Below are 19,873 nucleotides of genomic sequence, written 5' to 3'. Positions count from 1 at the left end.
ATTTCTCAAGTTCTACCATTTTCCAAAGGAGCCAAGAGAGAAAGGCTGTGACTCTTTGGGCCTTTCCACTGAAGCTGCAGAAAAGAAAACAGTGCAATTCTTCCCATTTCTATCTACAGTGCTTCCAGGGTTTCCACATGTGCTCAGCTTTTCTGACCAACCACTCCACTGAAGAAGGTAACAATATTTGTCTGCCCAGTTAGCTCAAATAACAGTTCTATGTGTATTTCTTAATAAGTCAGTAAGATTATTTGGAACGTGGAAGAAATGTATGGAAACAGACACAGACACAGACACACACATGGCTCTTCCTGACAAACACAAAAGCTGTGACTTCGTCAGGAAAGGAAAATATGTTAATGCGAAGTTTAACTTATTTTTCTAATAATCTACTTAGTAGTGGAGTAACTTCTATAAGCAGATACTATACACTCACTCTAAGATCCATTCCAACAGAACAAAGGTGAGTTAGTTTGGTCATATCTAATTTAAAGACCCTGACAACACCACTTCTTTGCACAAAGGGTTTGTATGTGTGCATAGTTCTCCTTTTCTTCCGCATTCTGTGTAACTGGAATATATTGAGCATCACCAGCACTAGGAGAGTACACAATTTTTTAGAGTCAGGTTTCATTTAAAAAAACTTCTGTGGTAAGTTCAGGAGATTTTTGTTTACTTATGAATGGGTCACTACACCAGGTTGTTTCATTTCACATGTGCATGGTTTCAGTTTTGAATAAAAAGGTTTCTGAAACATATTAAACTATATATTAAACATATTAAACTACTTTTTGTAGTGTGTGGACAATTTCTATTTTTCCCCCTTTTATTTCTGCTGTTGGTACCAAATTTTCTGTTAAAGGAATAATGCCCAGGAAAAGATCTTCATTTTTAATAGATACCATCTATGTTTAAAATCTTTATCTATCACTATCTTTTTTAGATTTCAGGGCAGTATACAATCAAATGTGGACTAGCAACCATCATCCTTAATAGGTGGGGTAAGTTGATACCACAATGTAATTTTTGCTTTTGTTCCTGGTCATATTTGACCAGCAAGTGATGTAGCTTGAGACCCCAAATCCATCCAAGTTTCCTTAGCTATCATTAATAACAAATTGGTAGTCTATTCTATAGGAGCCCCTTGTGGTGCAATGGGTTCTCAAGTCACTACTGACACGAAAAAAATGCCTGTTCTATTCTTGCCAATATATCTAGCAAAGAACCTTTTGCCAGCTCTTTTGTTTCCATGTGGAAATTTCATCTCAATCTTGCATTTAAAAAACAAACATGACCTTGAGCCTCACCTCAACCCACACACATGAATGCGCACAGAGACTTGTGTGAAAGGCAAAGAAAATGTGAATAAAAAACTTCCCTCACCTGCCATTCTACTAAAGCTTCTTAAGAGTAAAAATATTTACTACTTATGGCTGGAATCCTATTGGGTAATTATGAACGAATTGTGCAGCCTTATGTAACCTTCATTACAGAACTACATAGTGAATTCTGGCCCAACCTTCCTCCAGTCCCCACTTACCAGAAAGCAGCAGCTATGATCGACAGGAGTCTGTTCTCTGAGGTTCAGGAAACCATGGATTGACATTCCCATCCCTTCCTATAAGTGACATCCATTGCAACAGGCAGAAGCAGAGCTACTGTCATAATTCCATGTCATACCAAAGATATGAAGTAGATTGGAAAATACATCAACTGCTTCGTGAGTGACTGCTGAATGGATTCTCATTGATCACAACAGTTGCTTCCTGAAAAATTGGGACTGGGAGGCTTTCACAGTCTCTACGTGTCCTTTAAACTAGGAGCTGCCTTGGGATTGTGAATACCACACCATGCATAACTCTAGGCTATATATTTGTAAGGCCACAATGTGATTCTGACCTATATGAACTAAAGTGATATTGTGTACTTAAAGAGCATACTTCTTAAGGAATATCTAGGTCCTCCGATGCAACTCCATGGTATGCTAGGATTGGAAGCCATGTTATTTAGTAATATTTGGTCTTAATCCATGGTTTAAGGTAATTGTGGTCCTGCTGAGAAACTATTTCCCATGAATACAAGAGTCTTACTGTATTACATTACCAAAACAAGTTATGGCCCACCTTAATTGTTAAATTGGCACATATTATTCAAAACCAGTACAAGACACACAGATTTATATCTAAGTGTCTGCATGCTTAGACACTAGAATACATTGAGAGAGAGAGCTGTCATTTTGTTATAAGGGTATATCAAAAGCATATTTTTTGCTCAATTTTGTTCTGAAAAAGCTGAGCGCTACCTAAATCCCCAAATGGCAAAAAAATACAAACAAGGTGAAATAATCAACAAATTTATATGTATTAAGTCTATGCTCTAAAAGTTAAATTGGAAATAAACACTAGTTTAAAACTGGCTTCCAATCATGGCTTACTGGGAGCAACAACTACCATTTTAGATATAACATGAAGCTATGTTGAATATGACCAATCTTGCTAAAATAGTGAAGAATAGAGACATCACACTGGCAACGAAGATCAGCATAGTTAAAGCAATGGTATTCCCCGTAGTCACCTACGGATGTGAGAGCTGGACCTTAGGGAAGACAGAGCGAAGGAAGATAGATGCTTTTGAACTGTGGTGTTGGAGAAAAATTCTGAGAGTGCCTTGGACCGCAAGAAGATCCAACCAGTCCATACTTTAGGAAGTAAAACCCGACTGCTCATTGGAGGGAAGGATATTAGAGGCAAAGATGAAGTACTTTGGCCACATCATGAGAAGACAGGAAAGCTTAGAGAAGACAATGATGCTGGGGAAATGGAAGGAAAAAGGAAGAGGGGCCGACCAAGGGCAAGATGGATGGATGATATCCTTGAAGTGACTGGCTTGCCTCTGAAGAAGCTGGGGGTGGCCACAGCCAACAGGGAGCGCTGGCATGGGCTGGTCCATGAGGTCACAGAAGAGTGGGAAGCGACTGAACGAATAAACAACAATATGTTTAATATGAGCTTCCCAGTTTATTTGTTATATAAAGGAAAAGAGTGCAGTCTGTTTGCACCAGCACAATGCTGTCCACATCCTAGTTTAATAAACTAGGATCCACTACTTTCCATGAAATGAGAATTTGGCCGGCATTTGCAATTTTGTGTGCATTAGGTAAGCATGAAACCCACCGAAATGAAAAGGACTTACACTTATGAATGTCAAAGCGCATCAATCATGGTGTAATCTCCATTCATGTAACGATTTCTCCAGTGGCTGAATTCCCATTGTAGTCTCAACTGGCAGAACAATGAGCAACTGAGAAACCTTTTGTAATGGTTTTACAGTACACTTTTAAAAAACCCAAAAAACCCTAACCCCAGAAGCAGCTTTGTCGTATTTCATTGTAATAATTTTTATCACAGGGAAGCTGCTGCAAGACAAAACTATGAATTAGAGACCAATTATGAAATCAGCACCAGCATTCCGATTAAGCCTCAAAAGCAAATCAGAATACATTCTTCTGGAAAGAATGACTAAACATTTACCAACTTCTTTCCTCGCGTTAGTGTATCCTCCAGGGGTTGACTAGTGTATAAGCTAATTAAGCAGGAGTGACTCTGTAGTGCTTTCCTGAATTCTTGATTGCTTAAAGGCTTCTCTGTCTTGAGGACTGAAGCCAACATTCTTCACACTTAGACTGCTTCACAAACTGCGTGGATACATTAATTTATTTTACACACTGTGTGCATGTTAACTTCGATTTATTTCCTGGAGCCACTTCAAACTTCTACAGTTGTCTTAAGCAAACGACAAATGAAGTGAAATTTGCACAACATTAGACCCTATGTTATGAAATGGACACTTTCAGGAACACAGCAATAACATGCCTCACTTTCATTAGGCAAGTCAAGGATACAATGTTTACATATTACAACTGGATGCTATTAGTGTACACAAACCTTCTATCCAATCACTGCAAAGTATGCCCCAAGCCTGAAAATGGTATTAATAATTTCATGTGGTATTCTATCAAATTCTAAAATTCAGTGGACTAAACTTGTTGACTGAAAGGCCGCAGGTTCGAATCTGGGGAGCAGTGTAAGCTTCCTCTGTCAGTCCCAGCTTCTGCCAACCTAGCAAATATGAGTAGATCAATAGGTACGACTCCGGTGGGAAGGTAACGGCGCTCCATGCAGTCATGCTGGCCACATGACCTTGGAGGTGTCTATGGACAACGCTGGCTCTTCAGCTTAGAAATGGAAATGAGCACCACACCCCAGAGTCGGACACAACTGGACTTAATGTCAGGGGAAAACCTTTCCCTTTACTTATTCTATCAAATCTACAAGTCCAGCCTATAAACTTTCCTGCTTGGGTAACTAAAATGATCAAGGGTCTGGAGAACAAGCCCTATGGGAAGCCTCTTAAAGAGCTGGGCATATTTAGCCTGCAGAAGAGAAGGCTGAGAGGAGACATAATGGCCATATATAAATATGTAAGGTGAAGTCATAGGGAGGAGGGAGCAAGCTTGTTTACTGCTGCCCTGGAGTGTAGGACGTGAAACAAGGGCTTCAAACCACAGGAAAGGAGATTCCACCTGAACATGAGGGAGAACTTCCTAACTGTGAGAGCTGTTCAGCAGTGGAACTCTCTGCACCAGAGTGTGGTGGAGGCTCCTTCTTTGGAGGCTTTTAAACAGAGGCTGGATGGCCATCTGTCAGGGGTTGCTTTGAATGGATTTTCCTGCTTCTTGGCAGGGGGTTGGACTGGATGGCTCATGAGGTCTCTTCCAACTCTATCATTCTTTGATTCTATAATGCATGTTTTCTTTACAAAATCGCATCTTTAGGAATTTGGGTCCACTCTTCCTTCCTCCATCTTACTTCCAAAGAATATCTGTATCCTTTATCAGCTTTGGATTTTGATTTTTCTACCCAAAGACAGATTGCTCAGTCCTTAGTCAACATTTGTCAGGAATAAATGATCCAACTGTGTTCTGGATCTGGCCAAGAACCCAGATTGGACATTCTAAACTCTGAGAAGGGGGAACACAAAGGGGAAATTATTCTTGTGTTTACACATCTGAGGCAACCTTGTCCGGCTCGCTTGGATCATTCTGTTCAGTTTCAAAAAAGGCATTTGCCTTCACGTACAAATAGGATTCAACACAATGGGACTGGAAATCAGGTATCACATGTCTGACTGAAGGATAAATTACACTGCCATTGTGCTATAGCTCTCCGACCAAGTTAGCCCAATCATCCCTGGATACATATAAAGGAATATCCACAGGATCAACTTATTGATTTAACAAACTCAGATGCTGTTTTTTGAGGTGCAACAGGAGGCTGGAGAGACCAAGGGATGCACTTTCTCCACTCAGTCATCCCACCATGTTGACTGTCTCATTTATGATTGACTACAGCAGGCTGATCACCATTTTCAGACATTTCCAAACATAATCAAAGGTACATATTTTGCTTAATGAGATCAAGTATCATTCATTTAAGAAAAGAGTCATTTACACTGATGAACCACTACTGCAGTTCAGTGGTTGTTTCCATGGCAAAACCTATGGCTAGATCAAAATGTTAGCTTTGCTTTTACAGTTCATTTGAAAATACCACAAACATGGTTTCTGCAATAACAAAACCAAAGCAAACTCCAATGGATCTACATTACTTATAAACTGACTTCATGTGTAAGTTAAGGGCAGGTTTCAGAGTCAAATTTATCGATTTTGATATGACCTATGGATAAGTGAAGAGTAGCTCTGCAGAGAAGGGGAAGTACAAATGCTGTATGAGGGCGGCAGCCACCCTTTCTCCATCCAAACATTCAAAAAGGCCAGAAACAGCTCCTTAGAAAACAGTAAGAGTCAATTCTTTTAGGTTCCTCTAGACACTTGCCTTTTGCCACTCAGAGAATGGGGTGGTACCTTTTTCGATAAGCTAATGTACAGTATTCTAACTGGGTTGTTGTATGTTTTTGGGCTGTATGGGCATGCTTCAGAAGCATTCTCTCCTGATGTTTCACCCGCATCTATAACAGGCATCCTCAGAGGTTGTGAGGTTACACCTCTGAGGATGCCTGCCATAGATGCAGGTGAAACATCAGGAGAAAATGCTTCTGGAACATGGCCATACAGCCCAAAAAACTTACAGCAACCCAGTGATTCCGGCCATGAAAGCCTTCGACAATCGTATTCCAACTGATGTGTAGATATGTTGACACAGACTTTTTAGGTTGATTTTTTCACTAAGGTTTCTAGACTTATACATGATTATATAAACTACATATACTATCAGACCAGCCTCTTCTCTCACAGTAATCCTGTTGTTTAGGGAATCACTTCTCTGCAGTCATACCGTGGTGATGCTTTGGTGAAGCAGTCCCACTGTCACTCTTCTGCACTGCCTTGCTGATCTTGCCTTCCTACTTGCAGCTGACCTATGTAACACATGGATGCTTAAAAAAAAATTGGGATGGTGTCCCTGTTGTCATTATTATTTCTTTATTCTTGTTTTTTAAATAGAGCTGCCATCAAAACACAACGGGATTACTGTGAGACTATAGTCCCCTGTGGGACTATAAGGATCAGTTTCATAAAACAGTACCTTTGCATATGAATGGGAAGGATGGGTATATAGGGTCCAGTGGTCACCTATGCAACCACTGCTTTATTCTAACCCACAGACTGCCCCTGTCTCAGAAATATATCCCATTACGTTCAAGAGAGTTAGGCTCTCAGAAGCAGACCCACCAGGGGGTTGAGAAGGGTGGGGTACAAATATCCAAAACAAACAAACAAACAAATAAATAAATAAATAAATAAATAAATAAAGCGACTTTTTGGTGACCCAACTCAAGCATCTGTCATGCAGGAAGATGCAAACAAAGGACTCCCAATGTATGGCCAACTGAATACAGTTTAAAAACCTTCAAAAACCTAAAGAATGGGGGAAGCATGGCTCAAGAACAGTACGTGTGAAAATGATCTTGGAGTCCTCCTGGACAACAAGTTAAACATGAGCCAATAATGTCATGTGGCAGCAAAAAAAAAAAAAGCCAATGAGATTTTGGCCTGCATCAATACGATTATAGTGTCTAGATCTAGGGAAGTCATGCTACCCCTCTATTCTGCCTTGGTTAGAGCACACCTGGAATACTGTGTCCAATTCTGGGCACCACAATTGAAGAGAGATATTGACAAGCTGGAATGTGTCCAGAGGAGGGCGACTAAAATGATCAAGGGTCAGGAGAACAAGCCCTATGAGGAGTAGCTTAAAGAGCTGGGCATGTTTAGCCTGAAGAAGGCTGAGAGGAGACATGATAGCTATGTATAAATATGTGAGAGGAAGTCATAGGGAGGAGGGGGCAAGATTGTTTTCTGCTGCCCTGGAGTGAAGGACACAGAACAACAGCTTCAAACCACAAGAAAGGAGATTCCATCTAAACATTAGGAAGAACTTCCTGACTGTGATAGCTGTTCAGCAGTGGAACTCTCTGTCCCAGAGTGTGGTGGAGGCTCCTTCTTTGGAGGCTTTTAAACAGGCTGGATGAGCATCTGTCAGGAGTGTTTTGAATGGATTTTCCTGCTTCTTGGCAGGGGGTTGGACTGAATGGCCCACGAGGTCTCTTCCAACTCTATGATTCTATGATTCTAAGAGGAAGCCTTGACCACATCCTAGGCCTTACCATGGAATTCTTCCAACTGTTTAGGTGGACTCTCTTTTCGTGCAGTTTGAATCTAATGCTCAGTATTTTGGTCTCTGAAGCAGCAGAAAATAATTTTGTTCTATGTCCAATATAGCATCCTTTCCCAGTAATTAAGCATAGCTATCATTTTCCCTCTTAACCTTCTCCAGGCCAAACATGCTCAACTCCTTTGCCATTCCTCATAGGGTATGGTTTTCAGACCTTTTACAATTATGGTCACCTTCTCTGGACATGTTCTAGCTTGAACTGGAGTACCCAGAATTGGACACAGTATTCTAGGTCTGACCAAAGTAAATAGTGTACTATTACTAATCTCAATCTAAACATTGTACTATAGATGCAGCCTAGAATTCCACTGGCTTTCTTAGCTAGTCTATCAGAGTGTTGACTTATTTCAGCTTCTGGCCTACTTAAACTCTTAGATCTCTCTTTGACAAAGGGCTTTTGTGAGGTCCATGGGACTAGCAGGGAAGAGGTGGTGATGGAAAAAACTCTTGAACTTGCATTATTCTGCCTATAGTCCTCAAAACCAAAGCCATCCTATTTTGTACATAACGCTAGCAGAAACTGATTTTCAAACCCATTATTAGGCATTGTATCAGGGCCGGGGGCATACAATGATAAAGTCAGAAGAGACCCCAAGGACCATCAGCCCAACCCTGCATAACTATCCCAAAATGTTGGGCCCTTCTGGTTTTGAATGCTGATAGAAACAATAGTCCAATATCATTTGAAGTTGGTACCCAACCTCCTAGGCCTGTGCCTTAACATCATTCTGGAGTGTAGAAACCATTGTTTCACATTCCTTTCTGCTGTAAAGCTGCATGTATATCTGAAGGTTAAGGTACTTCATTTATCAAGCTGAATCTCATTGTTTCAGTTTACACTCATTTTCAAACCACAATTTATTTCAGAGGTAGTTCTTTACTTCCACCAGCCCCTCTTATGTCTCATTAGCTTTCGGATTTTCTGACTTTAGATGCATCACAAGATATTCTTTCAAACCAAAACCTAAATCATATTTCTCTGTTGGTGTAGTAGAAAGCATGTTGCTATTCCCCAACTTCAAGGGGGAAATCAAATGCTTGTTTGGGTATTTTCAAACAGTTTTACCATGACTAATTCCACAAAAGTAATGGGGAACTGTTAAAGATTATATGCAAGTATAAAAGGGCAATATTGATTTGTGCTTTAGAAAAGATATAGGGAACAGTTTGGACATCTGCTGGCTTTTGTCAAAGCTTGTGCAGTTACCCCAACTGTGATCTGACCATTTAAAAGTTTTCTATGGATGTTCTTTTCACTGTCTCAACTTGGAAATGTCTGGAGAAAACCCTCTGGAGAGTTCCTCTCTATGGAGTGTTGTGGCCAAATGTAATAAAAAAAGTGATCGGTAAGTTCCAAAAAGAGCAGCCAACCTTTCACTTCCACTCATAAAAAAGGAGCCACTTATTAACTCCCTGCCTGCTCTTTGACTCCCATGGTTCCTTGGAACATACAATTCGCTGTAAAATCTTTCCTAGCACTCATGGGAAAAGCCAAACTATTCTCCACAGAAATAAGAAAGCTTAAATGATAAGGAAGGGGGACAGAAGGCAATGGTTTACTGAGAAAACTGAGTTCCTAATAAGGTCATGAACCACTCATCCAATTACCTTTTGTTCTCATTAAAAAGGATCATATCCACCAGCAGTGAATTCAAATCTGCAAGTGTCTGTCTGCATGTAGCAATAAAGTGTACATCCAGGATGAAAAGAACATTATCCAAAGAATCTCGTGGTTTGCTGAAGCTCTTCCCTACTCCAAATAAAACCAAAAAAAAAAAAACGTTCTAGGATATATATTTTTTGTTGTCCCAACAACACAATGAATGCTGAGAATGTGGCAACCAAATGCTAGGGGAAGAATGTCAAGAACATTAGGGGGCTTGAATGAAGTGGCATAAACATTTAATAGCCCCATCGTTGAGAATCCCAGAATTGCAAAGGTAACTACTAGCTGTACTTATGTATTCTTTATGGCAGTGTTTCTCAACCTTCCTAATGCCGCAATCCCTTAATACAGTTTCTCATGTTGTGGTGACCCCCAACCATAAAATTATTTTTGTTACTACTTCATAACTGTAATGCTGCTACAGTTGTGAATCACAATGTAAATATCTGATATGCAGAATATATTTTCATTCACTGGACCAAATTTGGCACAAATATCCTATATACACAAATTTGAATACAGTTGGGGTTGGAGGGGAGTTGATTTTGTCATTTGGGAGTTGTAGTTGCTGGGATTGATAGTTAACCTACAATCAAAGAGCATTCTGAACTCTACCAATGATGGAATTGAGCCAAACTTGGCACACAGAACTCCCATGAGCAACAGAAAATACTGGAAGGGTTAGTGGGCATGGACCTTGAGTTTTGGAGTTGTAGTTCACCCACATCCAGAGAGCACCGTGAACCCAAACAATAATGGAGCTGGGCCAAACTTGGCACGAATGCACAATATGCCTAAATGTGAACACTGGTGGGGTTGAGGGGATTGATTTTTTTTCATTTGGGAGTTTTAGTTTCTGGAATTTATAGTTCACCTACAATCAAAGAGCATTCTGAACCCCAGCAGTGATAGAATTGGGACAAACTTCCCATACAGAACCCTCATGACCAACAGAAAATACTGTGCTTTCTGATGGTCTTTGGTGACCCCTCTGACACCCCCTCACGACCCCCAGGTTGAGAAATGTTGCTTTATGGAGGACCAGAACATTATTTGCTTCCATCTGTCCATTTTGTTGTCTTTCGTCACTTGCCCAAAACAATACTTCTTTTAATATGTTCTTCCCTTACCTCTTTACAAATGTGCTTAAATCTAAGTATTAAAGGAGAAAAGTGAATGCACAAGAAAATTACATTTTCACAGACTGGTAGACCATAGTTAGGTCAGATGTCAACACTGCATGACCTGATACAAATATCAGCACTGGTTTATCTCACTGTTATCTCACTGTGACTACATTAGACAGATTCAGGAAATAAAATTCAAGACTACAATAAAATTTCAATTAACGCGCCAATGATGCACATCGTTGAGATACTGAAGTCACAGCTAGTAGGCTGAGATTATTAAAGATGTTAATTAAATGATGATCAAGTCAGTCAACATTTACAGGGAATCTGATCATTTTAATATAGAATGCTAGACAGGAATTGCAATGAGGAGTAGGCAGTTGGAGGGGGATTCAGAAACAAATTATGATGTAAAAATGTGGGTGACAAAATGTCTGAAATTTAAGGGTTTTGCAGACATGCCATATTGATAAAAATAACTTTGGTCTTGGCAATCCTTTCATATTTTTTCAAGAAAAGGAAGCAATCACTAGTCTCTAAACTCTTGCCTTCTGCTTTAAAGGCATCTGAACCCTTTGTTAATATCATGCTGAATTAAAGGAATATACATTTAAAGAATGGGCTTAAAATTACAGAGCAAAGAAAGTAAGTGATGGCCAAAAGTGACATGCAGCCCTCCAACTCCTTTGTGAGCCCCCTGAATCATTTGTTTCAAAAATGGCTCGTTTTTGCCTCAAACAGTCAAGTGCAGCACTAAATTATCACTGACACACAATGGCAGCTTTGCTGGATTTACTTTCTACTACCCCACCTCACCCTCCCATTGCACTTTGAAAAATCTTCTGAGTTGCTAAACATTTGCTCATGTTTTCTTCTGGGGGTGCAGGGGTAAAAATTGCCCTGAACCCCATGGCAAACCTCAATTACAGAGGTTTGCTGACATTACAGGAAGTCTCTGCAAAACAGAAGTGCACAAAGGGAATAATCTGATATTGGCTGTTGGGAGAGAGAGCCACACACAGGGAGAGGCACACACTTTCTCCTCCCCACTTCAATGTACCAAGACAGGGAAATTTAAAATGAGATCTAGGAACTGGTGGTACGGTGAAAGCCTCTGCCATCCCCCAGACAAGATTGGCTAAGGAAAAAAATAGAGCAACCAAAACTGCTGGTGATCAGAAGGAGCTTAACCAGGATCTTCAGAAAGGTTGCTGTTTTCCTGCCGCTGCTAACCAGAAGGGAAAGTGCTTCTTGGAAGGTAGAAAATGGGCAATGCTGTCCTCGAATACAAGAGAGGGGAGAATCCATTGGGCAGAAAGGGAGTCAGTTCTCCTTTGTGTTAGCCCCCCAGGGCAGAAATTATGCACTTCTGCTCTAAACAAGCAACATTCTGAAACTGGGTTGCTGTGAGTTTTCTGGGCTGTATGGCCATGTTCCAGAAACATTCTCTCCTGACGTTTCGCCTGCATCTATGACAGGCATCCTCAGAGGTTGCGAGATCTGTTGGAAGCTAGGCAAGTGGGGTTTGTATATCTATGGAATGTTCAAGGTGGGTGAAAGAACTCTTGTCTGTTTGAGGCAAGTAGGAACGCTACAATTGGCCTCCTAGATTAGCATTGAATGGACTTGCAGGTTCAATGACTGACTGCTTCCTGCCTGGGGGAATCCTTTGTTGGGAGGAGACTACACAGAGAAGCCATTAAAATCCACATGCATGTGGACAATTTCAACAGAAAGGAGGAAAACGTAAAAATGAACAAAATCTGGCTACCAGTATTAAAAAAAACTCTAAGAGCAGGACTGTAAATAAAAAGCAACACATAAAAAAACAGAGGAATTCCAGACAAAAAAAAAGTCAATGCCAGCTAACACTTCCCAACAAAGGATTCCCCCAGGCAGGAAGTAGCCAGGCTTTGAAGCTTCAAGGCCATTCAATGCTAATCAAGGTGACCAATTGAAACATTCACACTTGCTTCAAGCACACAAGAGTTCTTTCTCCCACCCTAAGTATTCCACAGTTATATAAACCCCACTTGCCTAGTTTCCAACAGACCTCTGAGGATGCCTGCCAGAGATGTGGGTGAAATTTCAGGAGAGAATGCTTCTGGAACATGGCCATACAGCCTGGAAAACCCACAGCAAACCAGTGATTTCAGCCATGAAAGCCTTTGACAACACGTTGAACATTTTGAAAGTTCCCCATCCAGATAACATCAAAAATGTGCCATTCCACACCATTCAAATCCAATGTCTTTCCAACCTAGCAAACAATGGTCCAGTCTGCCTGCTACATATCTGATAGAATGTATAGAGAGTTGTAAATAAACACACTGGAAAATAGTTCCAATTCATTCCAGTAATTGGATTCAATTTCCTCTAGTGATCCAGTGACCCTAAAAATAAAAGGACAATTCACAAACCATTTAGAGTGGTTTGATTTAACCCTTGCACCACTGAGGGAGTTTGTGCATTTACTATCTCTCTTCATGTTCTCTTTTTTTCTAATGCCATACATAGTAAAATTCCAATCGGGCATTACAATATACTGTAAGATGTTCAAGTGTGGGACACACACTGATTGGAAATAAAGAGGAGTACCATTTTCCTTTGTGTCAGGAGCAACTTGAGAAACCGCAAGTCACTTCTGGTGTGAGAAAATTGGCCGTCTGCAAGGATGTTGCCCAGGTGATGCCCGGATGCTTTGATGTTTTACCATCCCTGTTGGAGGCATCTCTCATGTTCCCACATGGGGAGCTGAAGCTGACAGAGGGAGCTCATCCACTCTCTCCCCGGATTCAAACCTCTGACCTGCTGGCACAAGGGGTTAACCCATTGCATCACCCAGGGCTCCAGGACTACAATTGAATAAAGTAGTGGCAATGTTTACAGGTCAAGTTTAAGAGCAGCAGAAGCCAATACTCAGAACGCAACAACAATATCCCAACTCTTTCTGCTACCTTCTTTTGTGTCCAACCCTCCACATAATGGCACCGGCATAAAGACAAATGATTTAGCGTGGCCAGGTTTGCATAAGAAATACATAACAGATGCTGACTGCCACCCCTTACAAATGTGTAACAATGTCTGAAACTCACAAAAAGGGAAAAAATGTATCCTTTGATTAGGAAGGAAATTAGCTCAAATGTTCTGAGAACTTGGACCAAACTGGCATAAAACACCCACGTCTTTCACTGACATTTCTTAGAATAATTTCAACTCTTTAAAAAAAACCCCACCTCGCTATATATCCAACATTATAAATTAGAGGCAATTCTAATCCCAGCAGTGTTCCCATTCAAACTTTCAATCCATTTGAGTCTTGACAAAATTGGAGGGAGGGAAGCATATCCCGACTGAGCTGGAAAGGCTGCTCATTCATTGCTTTGTGCCTGGAGTGCCTCCCTTTGAAAGGTGATGGCCACACACTTTCTATTCAAAAGAAAGTTTCCATGCATAGTTTCAAGGGGACTTACGAGCTTTGTGTACAACTGAGTTGCAGCGATTCTGGCTGGTGACAGAATTAAGCTTATGGCTGAACCAAGTGTGTATAGCAGGCATGAGCAAACTTGGGCCCTCCAGGTGTATTGGACTCCAGCTCCCACCATTCCTAACAGCTTAAGCAGCTGAGGGGGAAAAGGAAGGGGCCTGAGGCTGTTAGGAATGGTGGGAGTTGGAGTTCAAAACTCCTGGAGGGCTCAAGTTTGCCAACACCTGGTGTGTAGGAAGCCTGACATGTCTGCAGGAGTTTGCATGCTTCCGTCAGCTGAGTAGGATCTTCTCCAAGGAGTAGCAAGAAATGGTTAAAGGCACCAGCAGCATGTGTGCGCGCATCCCGCAAAAACTGGGCGAGCAGGTTAGATGGGACCAGGCTGTCTTTCTTTTGGTTCTCTCTCTCACTCTTTCATTTGGTTTCCGGTTCTGCAGAAGTCTCCAAGTTGCCTTCCCAGAAACAAAGAGTGCATCCACCCAACAGAAGTCATACAGTTTGACACCACTGGGAAGGCAATGGGATTCTGGGAGGTGCAATTTCACCAAGCTCTAGCTCTTCGGCAGAGAAGGCTGAAGATGTGTTGCTGGAGGAATCACTGGGTTGCTGAGTTTTCCAGGCTGTGTGGCCATGTTCCAGAAGCATTCTCTCCTGACATTTCATCTCACAATCTCTGAGGGTGCCTGCCACAGATGTGGTCAGCAATGAATAGCCTTGCAGTTTCAAAGCCTGGCTGCTTCTTGCCTGGGGGAATCCTTTGTTGGGAGGTGTTAACTGCCCTTGGTTGTTTCTGACCAACTGCAATATTCACACTTGCCTCAATCAGACAAGAGTTCTTTCTCCCACCCTGGAAATTCCAGATATGTAAACCCCACTTGCCTAGTTTCCAACAGACTTCACACCCTCTGAGGGTGCCTGCCACAGATGTGGTCAGCACTGAACAGCCTTGCAGTTTCAAAGCCTGGCTGCTTCCTGCCTGGGGGAAACCTTTGTTAGGAGTTGTTAACTGGCCCTGACTACTGTTTCTGACCATTTGCAACATTCACACCTGCCTCAATCAAACAAGAGTTCTTTTTCCCACCCTGGAAATTCCACAGATATATAAACACCACTTGTCTAGTTTCCAACAGACCACACAACCTGTGAGGATGCCTGCCAAAGCCGTGGGAGACATGTCAGGGGGGAATGCTTCCGGAACATACAGCCTGGAAAATCACAGCAACCCAAGGCTGGAGATCTTCGAAAACTACAACTCCCAGGATTGCATAGTATTGAGCTATGGCAGTTGAAAGTGGTATGGATGCAGTTTGTTACCACATTCAATTGCAAGGGCTGAATGCTATGGAATCCTGGGAGTTGTAGTTTTCGAAGATCTCCAGCCTTCTCCGCCGAAGAGCGCTAGTCTATGGTGTGGTTGCACCCCAAATCCGGGAAAGAGGCAATTGAAAACACGAGATCCTTTCCTGGAGGTCATGGGGTGCATCTACACTGGAGGACGGGAGCAGTTTGACACCGCTTTAACGGCGGTGGGTCTCTATGTGATGAAAGAAAATCCGGGGAGTTTGATGAGGCCCTCTTCGCTCCTTGGCAGAGAAGACTAAAGGTCTTTCCGAACGACAACTCTCGTGGCTCCATAGCATTGAGACGCGGCAGTTCTAAAGTGGTGTCAACCCGCGTGGAATTCCACAGTGCAGCAGCTGCACCCGAGGCCGAGGAGGCAAGGGAGCCAGGCAAACAGGCGGCCCAAAGTTCGCGTGGAAAGTCAACAGGAGGAAAAGGGAGGCGAGGCCCGGCCGCGGCGGGGAGAAAGAAAGAAAGAAAGAAAGAAAGAAAGAAAGAAAGAAAGAAAGAAAGAAAGGAGCTTGTTTGCTTTGGGAGCCCAGGCGCCGGGGACAGAGGGAGGGGGGGGGGGCTTAACTCTTTCCCTCCTGAAGGAAGGAAGGAAGGAAGGAAGGGGGAGCCAAATGCCCCTGACCCCCTCCCTCTCTCCCTGCGCCCCCCTCCCTCGAGGCTGCCATAGAATGCCCTTCAAGGCAGTTCAACAGCATTCTAGGGGTCCCCTCTGCAACAACTGCAACACTCACACTTGTTTCATGTCTGGAATTCCCCTGGTTTTTTTAGTATTGCTCTTTATTTACTGTCCTGATCTTAGAGTTTTTAAAAATACCGGTGGCCAGATTTTGTTCAATTTCATGTTTTCCTCCTTTCTGTTGAAATAGTCCCCATGTTTGTGGATTTCAACGGCTTCTCTGTGTAGTCTCTCCCCCAGACAGGAAGCAGCCAGGCTTTAAAGCTGCAAGGCTATTCCATGCTGATCAAAGTGGCGACATTCATACTTGCCTCCAACAGACAAGAGTTTTTTCCTATCCTGGACATTCAAAAGATATATAAACTCCACTTTCTGTCTAGTTTCCAACAGACCTCACAACCTCTGAAGATGCCTGCTATAAATGCAGACGAAACGTCAGGAGAGAATGCTTCTGGAACATGGCCATACAGCCCGGAAAACTCACAGCAACCCAATCCACACTGGCTTATATTGGAGTGTAGATGGGACCTGGCTGGAGGCAACTACCTCGAACTTTGGGCTCCCACCGAAGGGACGAGCGGAGCCCCGTTGGGAATCCGCTCCAAGGAAAGGGAAGGAAAAGAGCCCGCGAGAGCCAAAGGGACAGAAGGAGAGGGGTGCTCAACCTGGGCTGCCCCCCGAGAAGAGAGGCAGGCGCCGAGGAGCGAGGCCAGGCTTTGTTTGGGCCACGGTTTGCTCTCCCTCCTCCTCCTCCTCCTCCTCCTCCAGCCGCCCTGCTCCCACTGAGAGGCGGAGAGAGTTGAGCCAGGCTGGAGGGGAGACAGGAGGCTCCGAGGCTGCTTCCCGTCCTGCCCTACCCACTCCCCCACCAGACCTCGGCCGGGTCTCCCTCCCTTTCCCCCGGTCCCTGACTCCCGCTTCTTCCTTACCTGCCGAGAATTGTCCCCGGGCCGCTCCGAGGAGGGCCTCCGAAGGGGCCAAGGAGGAGGCCAAGAGCAGCAGCAACAGCAGCCACCGCGGGGCTCCCACCGCCGGAGCCATGGCCACTTTGGAGAACTTTTCGGCGAGGAGTCTCCGCTGCCTCCTTGCCTCCCGCCGCCTGGTCTCCCTGGCGAGTGAGTGCGGAAGCCTCCTGTTGCAGCCGGGATGGGGAAGGAGCCAAGAGGGGGGAGAAGAGGAGGAGGAGGAGGAGCCCAAGGCTCGGCTTCTCCTCGGCGGCAGGCGCGGAGCTTCCCTATCGCTGCCCAAAAGCAGGCACTCCGAAGCGGCGGCGGCGGCAGCGCTTCTCGCACTCCGCCAGAGTTTAGTTGGAGGAGGAGGAGGAGGAGCCGGGGGCGCGCGCGGCGAGGAGGCGAGGCGCGCGCCCGCTGCGAAAGAGAGTGAGGCAGGACTCGCCCCCTGCTGGCCAAGGGACGCGGCGCAGGCCCAGAGCGGCAGGAAGGAAGGAAGGAAGGAAGTGCACCCTCCCGCTTCCCTTCCACACTTGGAGGGTCAGCCCTTCTCCCTTTCCCCCCGCGATTCCCTTTTCCAGACAAGATCAGGAAGCGCCGGTGGGCGGATCGAGGAGGAGGAAGAGGAGGAAAAGGAAGCGGTGCTTTGTGTGCGTGTGCGTTTATTAAAAAGGAAGTGCACGTGCCTCCTGCTCATGTATATGGATGCATGTATATATTCTGTTTCCAAAAGGGCTGCGCGTGCCGCTTGCTCATGTATAATGTATATAATGTGTCTCTCTATGTATATGTATAGATCTAGCGGGGAGGGAAACCCAGCCAGACACTCTTTGTGTTGTCGAAGGCGTTCGTGGCCGGAATCACTGGGTTGCTGTGAGTTTTTCGGGCTGTATATTCATGTTCCCGAAGCATTCTCTCCAGACGTTTCGCCTGCATCTATGGCAGGCATCCTCAGAGGTTGTGAAGTCCTCACTACCTCTGAGGATGCCTGCCATAGATGCAGGCGAAACGTCAGGAGAGAATGCTTCGGGAACATGGACATACAGCCTTGAAAAACTTACAGCAACCCAGACACTCTTTCCTCCCGTTTAGGTCCGGACGGGAAGGAGAAAGAGAACTGGCTGCCTTTGCTCTTTCCTTCACTCCGCTGGAGGATCCTGTGGGTGCATTTACACTGGAGAATGAGTGCGGTTTGGCACCACTTATTGTCAGGGCTGAGTACTGCGAAGTCATGGGAGTTTTAGTTTGGTGAGGCATCGACACCCTTTGACAGAGAAGGCGAAAGATATTGTCAGACTCTCGGGATTCGATAGCATTGAACCATGGTGGCAGTTCAAAAGTGGTGTCCAATTGCATTCATTTCACAGTGTAAATGCAGCCTGTGAGCGCCTGCGACCCCAGCGTTAGTTCTTTCTTTGGCCCCTTCTACACTACCATATAATCAAGCAGATAATCTGGATTTTATATGGCAGTGTGGAAGGGATGGCATTCTTTCTTATTCTGCGACATCCCAGCTCAAGGGCAAACTCGGGTTTCTCAGCAGCAAACCAGGCTTTCAGATTGCTCCCCTCCCTTGGACTGCTCTTGAGACATAGCTGGGATCCGGAGGGAAAGGGCCTCCTTAGGTTCCAACGAATAGCGCCATGCGCACAAGTCACTAAAGGTTGATCTACACAGGAATGAATGCGGGGTGGCCCCACTTGAACTGCCAGGACATTATTATTTCTTCGTGTCAGGAGTGACTTGAGAAACTGCAAGTCGCTTCTGGTGTGAGAGAATTAGCTGTCTGCAAGAACGTTGCCCAGGGGGTGCTGGGGTGTTTTACCATCCTGTGGGAGGCTTCTCGTATGTCCCCGCATGGGAAGCTAGAGCTGACAGATGGGAGCTCATCCGCACTCTCCCCGAATTCGAACCTCTGACCTGTTGGTTTTCAGTTCTGCTGGCACAAGAGTTTAACCCAGTGGTTCTCAACCCGTGGCTTCCCAAGTGTTTTGGCCTACAACTCCCAGAAATCCCAGCCAGTTTACCAGCTGTTGGGATTTCTGGCCAAAACATCTGGGGACCCACAGGTTGAGAACCACTGGTTTAACCCAGGTATCCTCAAACTGCAGTCTTCCAGCTGTTTGGGCCTTCACCTCCCAGAATTCCTGACAATTGAACAAGCTCATTAGGGCTTCTGGGAATTTGAGGCCAAACAGCTGAAGGCCGCAGTTTGAGGTTGCCTGGTTTAACCAATAGTGCCACTGGAGGACTCAATGCTATATATTTGGAGGGAGTTGTGGTTTATCCATGTCTTTGGTCTTTTTTTTTTTTTTTTGCCAGAGAGTGCTGGTGCCTCACCAAACCAGAACTCCCAGGATTCCCTTGCCTTGAGCAGGGTCCAGGGGGTATTCATTCTGCAGTGGAGCTGCGCCCTTCCTCTTCTTCTCCCCGTCTCCTCCTCCAGCTTCTTCTTAGAATCATAGAGTTGGAAGAGACCTCGTGGGCCATCCAGTCCAACCCCCTGCCAAGAAGCAGGAAAATTGCATTCAAAGCACCCCAACAGATGGCCATCCAGCCTCTGCTTAAAAGCCTCCAAAGAAGGAGCCTCCACCACACTCTGGGGCAGAGAGTTCCACTGCTGAACGTCTCTCACAGTCAGAAATTTCTTCCTCATGTTCAGGTGGAATCTCATTTCCTGTAGTTTGAAGCCATTGCTCTGCGTCCTAGTCTCTAGGGCAGCAGAAAACAAGCTTGCTCCTTCCTCCCTATGACTTCTCCTCACATACTTATACATGGCTATCAAGTCTCCTCTCAGCCCAGGCATGTAGACAGGGGGCGGGAGGGGGGCTTGAGGGGCCTCAGCCCCCCCCCCTCCCGC

General features: G+C 44.4%; 1 protein-coding gene across 14 annotated transcripts in view; it reads right to left on the bottom strand.

Annotated features, from left to right (window-relative positions):
* The window catches only part of PTPRK (protein tyrosine phosphatase receptor type K), a 430,669-nt gene extending 413,123 nt beyond the window's left edge, over positions 1-17,546 (bottom strand). For all 14 annotated transcript variants that reach the window (XM_067466813.1, XM_060753318.2, XM_060753320.2 and 11 more), the window contains exon 1: positions 16,993-17,546. In XM_067466813.1, coding sequence (XP_067322914.1) covers positions 16,993-17,104 — 112 coding nt within the window. In that variant the 5' untranslated portion in view covers positions 17,105-17,546. The remainder of the gene's footprint in view (positions 1-16,992) is intronic.
* Positions 17,547-19,873: the final 2,327 nt, after the last annotated feature.

This window comes from Anolis sagrei, chromosome 1 (assembly GCF_037176765.1).
Source record: "Anolis sagrei isolate rAnoSag1 chromosome 1, rAnoSag1.mat, whole genome shotgun sequence".
NCBI lineage: Eukaryota > Metazoa > Chordata > Lepidosauria > Squamata > Dactyloidae > Anolis > Anolis sagrei.
Note: the sequence above shows the minus strand (reverse complement) of the source record. Positions and strands in the feature narration are given on the sequence as shown.